Below are 12,572 nucleotides of genomic sequence, written 5' to 3'. Positions count from 1 at the left end.
GTGGGAATAAAGTGGGAATAAAGTGGGAATAAAGTGGGAATAAAGTGGGAATAAAGTGGGAATAAAGTGACAATGAGGGAAACTGGGAAACTGTGAAAACATAAAAACATTTGGGCAAAATAAAGAAAAAAAAGTGGTAAAATGGGGCAAAAACATGAAGAAAATGGATTTTTCTGTTTGATTCGATCCGATACGTCTGCGATACAGGAAGTGATTCTTTACTCAAGTACACAGAATGTACTGCAAACAAAGGTACTGCGATACTCGATAAAGTACTTGTACTGCAGAGGAACTGTGATGTTAATGTTTCTATAATATAATATTGTTACTGTTAAACTGTTCATTTATTATTTATTTTACAGTAAACTTGATTTATTGCACAAGCCACAGTCAGTACAATGTAAACAAGTGTAAACACGTGTAATAAATAAATAAAATAAACCTTAAAGGAGCAGCGCTCTTCACACTGAGGTCTGTTCTGACCCGAGTTAGACGAGTTGATCCGTACCTGTCTGGTCTGTGGAAGAGCTCAGTCACTGATACATGAACACATGGGGAGAGGCTAAATGCTAACAACAGCTTTGGTCGTTTAGCGTGACTGAGCGTTCACACAAAGACCAGACAGGTACACATGAACTCGTCTAAGCTCAGGTAAGAACACTGTCCCTTTAAGTCCTCAGGGTCCTGTTACTTTATGTACCTGTAAAGTACTAATACACATGATCCCAGTATGTACCTGTAAAGTACTAATACACATGACTCCACTGTGTACGTACTACACTGTACTGCATGTACTGTAGTATCCAGGTACAATGACGTGTGGCCCCGCCCTCTGAACAAACCTCAGGTCCTGTTTGTTCCTTTTGCGATGGTTGAGTTTGTGTGACTTTGTGTTGTTTTTAACACAATGTGTCGTGTGTGAGAAACTGCGACACAAACAAACAAAGATCAATCTGGTCTTTGTGTCTCGGCCCAGCCCTGATAAATCTGCAGCACCGAGTCTGTGATTCAGGAGCGCCCGGCCCAGGGGCTAAACCCAGGGGCTGAACCCAGGGGCTAAATCAGGGGCTAAACCCGGGGGCTAAACCCAGGGTCCCGGCAGGTTGAGGGGCCCCTGAGCTCACGGAGAATTCCCTCTCTCTTTTTGCAGACTCCCTCACATGTAAGGCTTCATCAGACGACTTTGTACTGAGACTAAACCAGGACTGAACCAGGTCTAAACCAGGACTGAACCAGGACTGAACCAGGACTAAACCAGGACTAAACCAGGACTAAACCAGGACTGAACCAGGACTAAACCAGGACTAAACCAGGACTAAACCAGGACTAAACCAGGACTAAACCAGGACTAAACCAGGACTAAACCAGGTCTAAACAAGGTCTGAGCCATTTTCATTGCGTTGACACAAAAAAAAAACTGACAAATACTGATTTGTTAGAAATGCACCATTAAAATAAAAAAAGATCTCAGTGAGAGGACCCCCAGACAGACAGACAGAATATGGGGGGCCCTGGAAAGCTTTAGCCCGGGGGCCGATCAGACCCTGCTCTCCACATCCCTGGTCCCACTATCTCTGCTGTGGTCACGGTGGTCCCTGTGGTCCCTGTGGTCCCTGTGGTCACTGTGGTCACGGTGGTCCCTGTGGTCCCTGTGGTCCCGGTGGTCACTGTGGTCCCTCAGGAAACAGAACTGTCCCTTTAAGAGCAGCCTCTGTTGTAGCGACTCTTCCCACAGACACAATTACCCGGAGCTTATGTAACACCGACCCCCGGGAAGAGCCCTGGATCCCGGGCTACACCGGGAGCACCTCCGCTCCTGGAGCCGGGGGGCTGCAGGGACACCGGGGGGGGGCCTGTCCCGGGCCGGTGCACGCGCCTCTGTCCCACGCACTGCCTCACACACCACTGACTCTCCCCCTTTGTGCTTGACCAGACATGACGGAGACGAACTCCCATTGGAAAAACCGCAACATTTAGCATCAACTTTCCCCCCGCGACAGCACCGCGCGAGACCCCGTGACTCCGCACGTTTCCTCAAACAAACACGTCTCGTGAACAGCTCGTCTGTGCCCGAAAGCGTAAAGAGCCGGTGTGTTTCCCGCGGAGCCACTTTTCAAAGCCGGTTAACGACGTTTCCACACGGCGTTTATGGCTCCGCACGCTCCATTCAAACAGTGACCCCGTGCCCGGGGCTCGGCGGAAGAGTTGAACATTGACAGGAAAAACGTGATCGTTTTCACTTTGAACTCCAGCCGAAGTTTAAAGCGGTCGTTTGGTGATTAAAAAATGAAATGACAAATCGAATAACGCGGCGGGGAAATGGTTTAAAAGAGCACGAAACGTAAATAAGTTGTTTTTCACAATAGGGCTTTGGTTTTGAACGCGGTCAGGCTGAGATTTATTCATCAAAATGGCTGGAATTGAACCCAAAAGCAGAAATAAAGGCTGTTTCTTCTGCTGAGCGTTTGTGAGGGTGTGTGGGGATGTTCTGGACAGGTTTGACCGGAGCTAAGAGGATTGTTTCCCCCGATTTAAAGCCTGAATAATCGGGGAGAGTTGGCGGCGCGGGTCGGCGTTAGCTTTAGCCTCGTTTACCTTTAGCTTGAGCCGCGGATCAGCGCCGGAGAATCCGGAGGGAAAAACCCGAAAACAGGAGCTCCGAGTCCCGCCTGGTCCGTGTCCACAGCCTCCCGGGGGCTCCAGCTGCTCGGTGTCCGCGCAGGAGTCGCTGTTCTCGGCCACGGTCTGCGCCCCTCCCCGGTCCGGCCTCCCGGAGCTTCCCACGGACAGGATGCCAGATCCGCCCGCAGAAACCAGCGCCCGGGCCACGAGATTCAACGAGATTCAACGAGATTCAACGATACTTTGTTTGATACTTGTGCTAAGTTATTTGTCATATAGAGCCATGAAACAGATGAAAAATTTTCATTTATTAATCTTTGCAAAATGTTATTGATTTAACATTTGCATCGTTTATTTGAGGTAAAACGACCGAGAAACTTCCTTTAACGACGAAAGGGCAGAAAAAACACTTCACCATTTTTTTGATTTGTTCTCCTGCATCTTGGCCAGGACACTTGAAAAAGAGATTTTTAATCTCAATGAGTTTCATCCTGGAAAAATACAAAATAAAAAAAACAATTTTTACCCCACATTTCAGTTTTTCCACTTTTTGTTTAAAAAAAAAAAATGTGTTTCACGTTTTATTTTATTTAAAGAGGGGGTGTTCTGCTTTAAAGAGGGGGTGTTCTGCTTTAAAGAGGGGGTATTCTGCTTTAAAGAGGGGGTGTTCTGCTTTAAAGAGGGGGTGTTCTGCTTTAAAGAGGGGGTGTTCTGCTTTAAAGAGGGGGTGTTCTGCTTTAAAGAGGGCGTGTTCTGCTTTAAAGAGGGGGTGTTCTGCTTTAAAGAGGGGGTGTTCTGCTTTAAAGAGGGGGTGTTCTGCTTTAAAGAGGGGGTGTTCTGCTTTAAAGAGGGGGTGTTCTGCTTTAAAGAGGGGGTGTTCTGCTTTAAAGAGGGGGTGTTCTGCTTTAAAGAGGGGGTGTTCTGCTTTTGTCAGCCCCATAGCACCAGTCTATATCTCACTACAATGATGACAAACCTTCTGCTGGTCTGTAAATGCAGTAAATTAGAATAACTGCCTTGTATAAAATGTCTCTCTCAAAATGGCTGTAGTGAATGTCTTGAAATAGGCCTCTGTCTCTTTAAGAACCTCTGAGCCTTTAGACACGCCCCCTCCACACGCTGTCTGTGGCATCAGTGGGGAGGGGGTTCTGCTGAGGAGCAGTGGTTGGTTACTCGGCTGGTGACCAAAGCTCGGAGGCGTCTCCAGGAGGTGGGGGCGTTCCTAGGAGGACTCAGGCAAACCTATCCCTAAAATGGCCGCCATCAGTCAAACCTATCCCTAAAATGGCCGCCATCAGAGTTTTTACAGATTACTCAGAAATACGTGAATGTGCCAAGGCAACACTTCAGCCATGTTTTTAATGAGGGAGTGACAGAATAACTAATTTTCACCAGGAAACAAAAAAATTAATAAATTAGCAAAAACATTTGAATTATGGCACTGACTCTGTGTTTCTAAATAGATTTATTATATATATATATATATTTATTGAATCGTTTTGTAATCCGGGCGTATTCGCAGAAATAACGACGGTGAAGTTTTGGGCAAACTCGGCTGCCGTGTTTTTGCTCAGAAGCTGCTCGTTGTTTTGAATCTCAAAAGTCCACTCGTTTCTCGGTTTGATGGAATATTTGCAAATCTTAAAAAAATCAAATATGGATCGATTTTTTGTATTATTATTATTATTATTATTATTATTATTATTATTATTTTGTGGCATTAAAAGCATTAAAGTTGAGACTTGTTGCCGTGTTTAAACTCGTCTTCACTTCTTTATGAAAACAAGGCCGCGCTCAAACAGGAGGAAAATGAACGGACCTGGCAGCCCACGTGAGCCGGTGACGTCACGACGCACGGACGCAAACCCGGAAGACGGAGATATGTATTAGTTCTGGAGGTTCTGGAGCCTTTTCTGCAGTTTTTGTGGATATTTGCACTTTTTAAAGACGCTGCAGGTGAAACAGGAAACTTTAAAAGAGGGATTTTAGATTCTTTATATTTGGTTTTGAAAGAAACTGTTTTATTAAAGGACAAGTCTGTAAAAATGAAAATCTCTCCTTGTTTTTTTTCAATTCAAAACTCAATAAACCAGGTTAAAAATCCCTCCATTACATCGTTCAGTCCGAGGCTGTTATACATGTTTTTGTAAAGATCAGGGCTTTTGTTTCCAGGTGAAAGTTTATGTTCGAGATCAAACCACAAGAGGGCGCCACACAGCTGTTTCTCTCCACGTCTCTGCAGATTCAGCGTTTGTTAAAGGAGGAGAAAGGGGTCAAAGGTCAGTTTCCTCATAAAGGCTCTAAAAGTGGAGACGATATTCAGAATAAAGTGAATCCAGTCACTGATGATAAAGGGAAACATGTGAACGTTTGATTTTCTGCTGTCGACAGATTGTAGATCAGCGTGACGTATAACGGTTTAGAAACACCATAATAATGAGGTTTTTAAAGAAGTGGGCGTGGCCTGCGGTGATTATCCAACAGTATTAGGGCTGAAACCACTCATCGATTATTGGAATAGTCGACAACTATTTCAGCCTACTTTGTTTTTATAATATATATATTATAATTACAACTTTCCTCCACCATTCACAGCCTTCCTTCTCTCCCTCCCTCCTCCTCTCCCTCCTTCCCTCCTTCTTCCTTCCCTCCTTCCTTCTTCTCTCCCTCCCTCCCTCCTTCCCTCCCTCCTTCTTTCCTTCCTTCCCTCCCTCCTTCCCTCCTTCCTTCTCTCCTCCTCTCCCTCCCTCCCTCCTTCCTTCCCTCCTTCTTCCTTCCCTCCCCCCTTCTTCTCTCCCTCCCTGCCTCCTTCCCTCCCTCCTTCTTTCCTTCCTTCCCTCCCTCCTTCCTTCCCTCCCTCCCTCCTTCCCTCCTTCCTTCCCTCCCTCCTTCCTTCCCTCCCTCCTTCTTTCCTTCCTTCCCTCCCTACTTCCCTCCTTCTCTCCCTCCTTCCTTCCTTCCTTCCCTCCCTCCTTCTTTCCTTCCTTCCCTCCCTACTTCCCTCCTTCTCTCCCTCCTTCCTTCCTTCCTTCCCTCCCTCCTTCTTTCCTTCCTTCCCTCCCTACTTCCCTCCTTCCCTCCCTCCTTCTTTCCTTCCTTCCCTCCCTCCTTCTTTCCTTCCTTCCCTCCCTACTTCCCTCCTTCCCTCCCTCCTTCTTTCCTTCCTTCCCTCCCTACTTCCCTCCTTCTCTCCCTCCTTCCTTCCTTCCTTCCCTCCCTCCTTCTTTCCTTCCTTCCCTCCCTACTTCCCTCCTTCCCTCCCTCCCTCCTTCTTTCCTTCCTTCCTTCCCTCCCTCCTTCTTTCCTTCCTTCCCTCCCTACTTCCCTCCTTCCCTCCCTCCTTCTTTCCTTCCTTCCCTCCCTACTTCCCTCCTTCCCTCCCTCCCTCCTTCTTTCCTTCCTTCCTTCCCTCCCTCCTTCTTTCCTTCCTTCCCTCCCTACTTCCCTCCTTCCCTCCCTCCTTCTTTCCTTCCTTCCCTCCCTACTTCCCTCCTTCTCTCCCTCCTTCCTTCCTTCCTTCCCTCCCTCCTTCTTTCCTTCCTTCCCTCCCTACTTCCCTCCTTCCCTCCCTCCTTCTTTCCTTCCTTCCTTCCCTCCCTCCTTCTTTCCTTCCTTCCCTCCCTACTTCCCTCCTTCCCTCCCTCCTTCTTTCCTTCCTTCCCTCCCTACTTCCCTCCTTCTCTCCCTCCTTCCTTCCTTCCTTCCCTCCCTCCTTCTTTCCTTCCTTCCCTCCCTACTTCCCTCCTTCCCTCCCTCCTTCCTTCCCTCCCTCCTTCTTTCCTTCCTTCCCTCCCTCCTTCTTTCCTTCCCTCCCTCCTTCTTTCCTTCCTTCCCTCCCTCCTTCCTTCCCTCCCTCCTTCTTTCCTTCCTTCCCTCCCTCCTTCCTTCCCTCCCTCCTTCTTTCCTTCCTTCCCTCCCTCCTTCCTTCCCTCCCTCCTTCTTTCCTTCCCTCCCTCCTTCTTTCCTTCCTTCCCTCCCTACTTCCCTCCTTCCCTCCCTCCTTCTTTCCTTCCTTCCCTCCCTCCTTCCTTCCCTCCCTCCTTCTTTCCTTCCTTCCCTCCCTCCTTCCTTCCCTCCCTCCTTCTTTCCTTCCTTCCCTCCCTCCTTCCTTCCCTCCCTCCTTCTTTCCTTCCCTCCCTCCCTACTTCCCTCCTTCCCTCCCTCCTTCTTTCCTTCCTTCCCTCCCTCCTTCCTTCCCTCCCTCCTTCTTTCCTTCCCTCCCTCCTTCTTTCCTTCCTTCCCTCCCTACTTCCCTCCTTCCCTCCCTCCTTCTTTCCTTCCTTCCCTCCCTCCTTCCTTCCCTCCCTCCTTCTTTCCTTCCTTCCCTCCCTCCTTCTTTCCTTCCTTCCCTCCCTCCTTCCCTCCTTCCTTCCCTCCCTCCTTCCTTCCCTCCCTCCTTCTTTCCTTCCTTCCCTCCCTACTTCCCTCCTTCTCTCCCTCCTTCCTTCCTTCCCTCCTTCCTTCTCTCCCTCCTTCCTTCCTTCCTTCCCTCCTTCCCTCCTTCCTTCTCTCCCTCCTTCTCTCCCTCCCTCCCTCCTTCCCTCCTTCCCTCCCTCCCTCCCTCCTTCCCTCCTTCAGCTCATTTTTACACAAATGACAAACTTGTGGATCATCAGTTTAGTTCCCCCTGTGTTTCTCTGAGGGTTTGTGAAAGGGGAGGAGTCAGCGCCAAACGGCCAATCACAGAGAGCCTGTGTGAGACTGGATCATCAGGAGGAGGTTCTCCTCAGGTTCTCCTCAGGTTCTCCTCAGGTTCTCCGCTGAGCTCATGGCTGAGGCCGTTTCCATGGAGATCTGCTCTGACAGAAACTTACCTTTAACTCTCAGATCCAGCTCCACAGGCCGAGACTCCCCTGAACCCCCACCTGAACCCCCACCTGAACCGAGCACGGCTTTACCCAAATCTAAAAGCTTCAAAACTAGAAGAAAACAGGGATGAAAACACACACAAAAAAAACAGTGACAAAGAAAGAAAAGAAAAAGATCCATTTAGATCTGCTCTGTAGGTCTTAGCTTTCAAATGAGGCACATGCCTTCCAGTCATGTGACTTTTGTTATGGCGGCCATTTTGAATACCGAAGTATAATTAAGTACCAAAACATGTAACAATGGCTGTTGTGGCAGGCATATCGGGGACAGGAAGAGAATTGGAGACAGGAAGAGAATCTGAGCTAGCGAACGCTGGAGAATCGGGGCTACGGTGTTTAGCGCATGCGCAGCTTCGCATGTTTACGGCAGCTCTTTGATACTTTACTGATCTCACAGACAGAGAAAGTGTTAATTAGGCAATGTGTAAATTATGTCGGCTATATTTATGTAAAAAACATTGAAATAAATAATTGTAATGATGATAGAAATGATAACAATTATGAAAGATTTGACAAAGCAACAGAACAACAAGTTGTAAATTGTGTATATTTATAGAAAATACAAATAAACAAAATAATGATGATGTTGATGATGATATAAATTATAATAATAATTATAAACGATCAGATTTGACTAAACAAAAACACAACAATTGACTATAAAAAATGTACAATCTATGATAATATATATAGGCCTATATATTTACACACAAGGCAGCCAAATATAAGATTTAAATTGGTTAGGTCCTCATAAAGCTGCTTTGCTTTGTCAAATCTTTCATAATCGTTATCATTTCTATCATCATCATTACAATTATTTATTTCAATGTTTTTTACATAAATATAGCCGACATAATTTACACATTGCCTAATTAACACTTTCTCCATCTGTGAGATCAATAAAGTATCAAAGAGCTGCCGTAAACATGCGAGGCTGCGCATGCGCTAAACACCGTAGCCCCGATTCTCCAGCGTTCGCTAGCTCAGATTCTCTTCCTGTCCCCGATATGCCTGCCACAGCTGTATCCGAAACCCTCGCTCTGACCTTTAACCTTTCATGGGTCGACTTAGATCCCTGTGAGGAGCGGCGCGGTGGATTATGGGATGGCACATAGATCCTGATCACCGGCTAGTTAGCATCAGAGGTCCCTATGCTAAAGTGGCTATGATAGTTAGCATCAGAGGTCCCTATGCTAAAGTGGCTATGCTAGTTAGCACCAGAGGTCCCTATGCTAAAGTGGCTATGATAGTTAGCATCAGAGGTCCCTATGCTAAAGTGGCTATGCTAGTTAGCACCAGAGGTCCCTATGCTAAAGTGGCTATGATAGTTAGCACCAGAGGTCCCTATGCTAAAGTGGCTATGCTAGTTAGCACCAGAGGTCTATGCTAAAGTGGCTATGATAGTTAGCACCAGAGGTCCCTATGCTAAAGTGGCTATGATAGTTAGCATCAGAGGTCCCTATGCTAAAGTGGCTATGATAGTTAGCATCAGAGGTACCTATGCTAAAGTGGCTATGATAGTTAGCACCAGAGGTCATTATGCTAAAGTGGCTATGATAGTTAGCATCAGAGGTCCCTATGCTAAAGTGGCTATGATAGTTAGCATCAGAGGTCCCTATGCTAAAGTGGCTATGATAGTTAGCATCAGAGGTCCCTATGCTAAAGTGGCTATGATAGTTAGCACCAGAGGTCCCTTTGCTAAAGTGGCTATGATAGTTAGCACCAGAGGTCATTATGCTAAAGTGGCTATGATAGTTAGCATCAGAGGTCCCTATGCTAAAGTGGCTATGATAGTTAGCACCAGAGGTCATTATGCTAAAGTGGCTATGATAGTTAGCATCAGAGGTCCCTATGCTAAAGTGGCTATGATAGTTAGCATCAGAGGTCCCTATGCTAAAGTGGCTATGATAGTTAGCATCAGAGGTCCCTATGCTAAAGTGGCTATGATAGTTAGCATCAGAGGTACCTATGCTAAAGTAGCTATGATAGTTAGCACCAGAGGTCCCTATGCTAAAGTGGCTATGATAGTTAGTATCAGAGGTCCCTATGCTAAAGTGGCTATGATAGTTAGCACCAGAGGTCCCTATGCTAAAGTGGCTATGATAGTTAGCACCAGAGGTCCCTATGCTAAAGTGGCTATGATAGTTAGCACCAGAGGTCCCTATGTTAAAGTGGCTATGCTAGTTAGCACCAGAGGTCCCTATGCTAAAGTGGCTATGCTAGTTAGCACCAGAGGTCCCTATGCTAAAGTGGCTATGATAGTTAGCACCAGAGGTCTATGCTAAAGTGGCTATGATAGTTAGCATCAGAGGTCCCTATGCTAAAGTGGCTATGCTAGTTAGCACCAGAGGTCCCTATGCTAAAGTGGCTATGATAGTTAGCACCAGAGGTCCCTATGCTAAAGTGGCTATGCTAGTTAGCACCAGAGGTCTATGCTAAAGTGGCTATGATAGTTAGCACCAGAGGTCCCTATGCTAAAGTGGCTATGATAGTTAGCATCAGAGGTCCCTATGCTAAAGTGGCTATGATAGTTATCTTTGAGGCTCCTCCCCCTAACTCCTTCCTAACTGACAGACCAGTTCGGACGCTGATGCACATCTGGCGCCTGAGACTCTGTCGACAAACTAAAAATCCCAGTGAAAGGTTTCCTGTTCCCTCTTTGATGTGTTCATTTAGTCTTCAGAGTGGAGCAGATCTTTAGTAAGTCCTGCTGTCGCTCCACAGACACAGGTTTACTGGTTTCTTCACATTGTTCGTCTTTCTTTAATATCCTGAGTAGAGATACTGTTACCTGTTGCAGTACTACTGCGTAGCACTGTGTAGTACTGCGTAGTACTGCGTAGTACTGCATACTTCTACTTCAGTATTCAAAATGGCCGCTGGGACTATGCGTGACGTTTAGGCCGTAAGAAGCTTTTAGATTTGGGTAAAATTTAACCAGAGAAAACGCCCTGAGTTCAGGCGGGGGGTAAGAGGTTAATGTGTCATTCCCACAGTGGCCAGCGGGGGGAGCTCCAGCTGCACCTGGGGTTCATTCAGACTTTTCAAATGAAGCAGAAAAAGCAGATTCTTTTGCTCCTCTGAGGTCGAGTGAGGCGAGAGGATGGTGTGCTCCTCTGTCTGAGGCGAGAGGATCTTTGCTCCTCTGTCTGAGGCGAGAGGATCTTTGCTCCTCTGTCTGAGGCGAGAGGATCTCTGCTCCTCTGAGGGCGAGTGAGGCGAGACGAGGCGCAGTAATGTGATCTCTTTACTTTGCACAGAACATGAGAATTAAAAAACACACCATGTTTTAAGGCAAACGAAGCTTAAATAAACGCTGAGTCTTTCTCTCCTTATTATTATTATTATTCTTTTGTACATGTTCAGGGGCTGAGCTCGTCCAGCGGCGCCGGGTCCAGGCTGTGGGGGTCTGAGGGGGGGCTGCCGTTCTGCTGCTGCGGCGGCTGCTGCTCCGACTGCAGCCTCAGGATCAGAGCCTTGATCTCCTCACGCTTGGTCTTCATCCTCTGCGGGGGAAACCAGTCCGACAGGTTCAGGGGCAGGTGGAAGCTGGGGATGGGGTTCTGCAGGAGACAAGAACCTGTGTCAGCCTGTGTCGTGACAGAACATGAGAGGAAGAAGGTGCGTCTGACCTGGAAGAAGCTCTCCACGTACTGCAGGACGTAGACGCCGCAGTCGCTGAAGTTGTCCTGCTGAGGGACTCTGGGGCTGGAGCCTTTCATCACGTCTTTGTTGAAGCTCCTGTGGGAACCTCGCCGGACCTCCCACTCCACCTCCAGGTACCTGCACACACACACACACCTGGTTATGGAGTCCACCTCCTGATCAGCACAGTCCAGGATCTCCAGGATGAACTCACTCTCGGAGCGTCTTGACCACGGTGGAGCGGGCGGGGCCTCTCAGCGAGTCCATGATGAGGATGCAGGGCCTGTGAACACAGCGGAGCGTTAGTGCTGCTGCGGGGGGGGGGGGAGAGCGGCGCCCCCTGCTGGACACTCACTGTCTGCAGAGCGTGGGTTTGGAGGAGAAGGACGAGCCGTCGTTGGAGGCGTCGTCGGCCAGAGCTCCGTCTTCACTGCACTCGTCCTGAAAGCAGAAGGTCCAGGAGGAACATCAGACTCAGAGTCCAGGAGGAACATCAGACTCAGAGTCCAGGAGGAACATCAGACTCAGAGTCCAGGAGGAACATCAGACTCAGAGTCCAGGAGGAACATCAGACTCAGAGTCCAGGAGGAACATCAGACTCAGAGTCCAGGAGGAACATCAGACTCAGAGTCCAGGAGGAACATCAGACTCATCAGGCTTCTCCGTTTCATTTTCACTGCATTTTCTCTTCTTTTTTTCGGGGGGAACTTTCCGATTTTATCCCGACACGGTTTGATTATTTCCACATTCAATGAAAATGTTCACAAATGTTTTCTGCACTTGTTTTTCGCACACATTTTTTAAATATATATTCTAATTTATTTTATTATTGCCACAATGTTTTCCACTTTTTTTTTTGCCTTTTTTTCCATGTGTTTTTTCCTGGATTTTCTCCCCAAAAAATGTTACCCTCATTTTTTATTTTTTACTAACATTTTAAAAATTTTTCCTTTTCTGCATTTTCTCTTTCCTGTTTTACCTTTTTCCTGCATTTCCCCGTATTTGTTTAATTTCTTTCCACATTGTTAAATTTCAGAGTTTTTACTTTTTTCTAAATTCTTTTTTCCACATAATTTTCCGCCTTTTTGGCATTTCTTCGCACTTTTTTCTCTGCAGAGTTTAAAACCTACTTTGCCTTTTTTTCTTTTTTTGGTGTGTGTTTTTTCCTGGATTTTTCCCACACTCATTTTTCCAGATTTGAGTTTTTTTTTAATGTTTTTAATGTTTTTTTATTGCATTTATCCTATTTTTTCCTTTTTTGTGTTTTCCTGGATTTTCCCCATATTTGTCTCATTTTTCATATTTTTCTTGGAAACATTTTCATGTACCGTGACTTTTTATTTGCCTTTTTTCCACACACATGTCGGACAGTGTTGTGCGGGTCAGTGTGTGGGTCAGTGTGTGGGTCAGTGTGTGGGTCAGTGTGGGTCAGTGTGT

The 12,572-nt window shown here is 46.9% G+C and overlaps 1 protein-coding gene across 1 annotated transcript in view; it reads right to left on the bottom strand.

The window, feature by feature from the left end:
- Positions 1-12,572, bottom strand: part of senp6a (SUMO specific peptidase 6a) — a 165,678-nt gene that overhangs the window by 137,537 nt on the left and 15,569 nt on the right. The window contains exons 18-21 of the mRNA XM_079571696.1: positions 11,491-11,576; positions 11,350-11,418; positions 11,123-11,273; positions 10,819-11,053 (exon numbers count right to left, since the gene is read on the bottom strand). Of these exons, the coding sequence (XP_079427822.1) occupies positions 10,853-11,053; positions 11,123-11,273; positions 11,350-11,418; positions 11,491-11,576 (507 nt within the window). The 3' untranslated portion in view covers positions 10,819-10,852. The remainder of the gene's footprint in view (positions 1-10,818; positions 11,054-11,122; positions 11,274-11,349; positions 11,419-11,490; positions 11,577-12,572) is intronic.

Source organism: Gobius niger (genome assembly GCF_951799975.1).
Source record: "Gobius niger genome assembly, chromosome: 15".
In the NCBI taxonomy this organism is placed as follows: Eukaryota; Metazoa; Chordata; class Actinopteri; order Gobiiformes; family Gobiidae; genus Gobius; species Gobius niger.
Note: the sequence above shows the minus strand (reverse complement) of the source record. Positions and strands in the feature narration are given on the sequence as shown.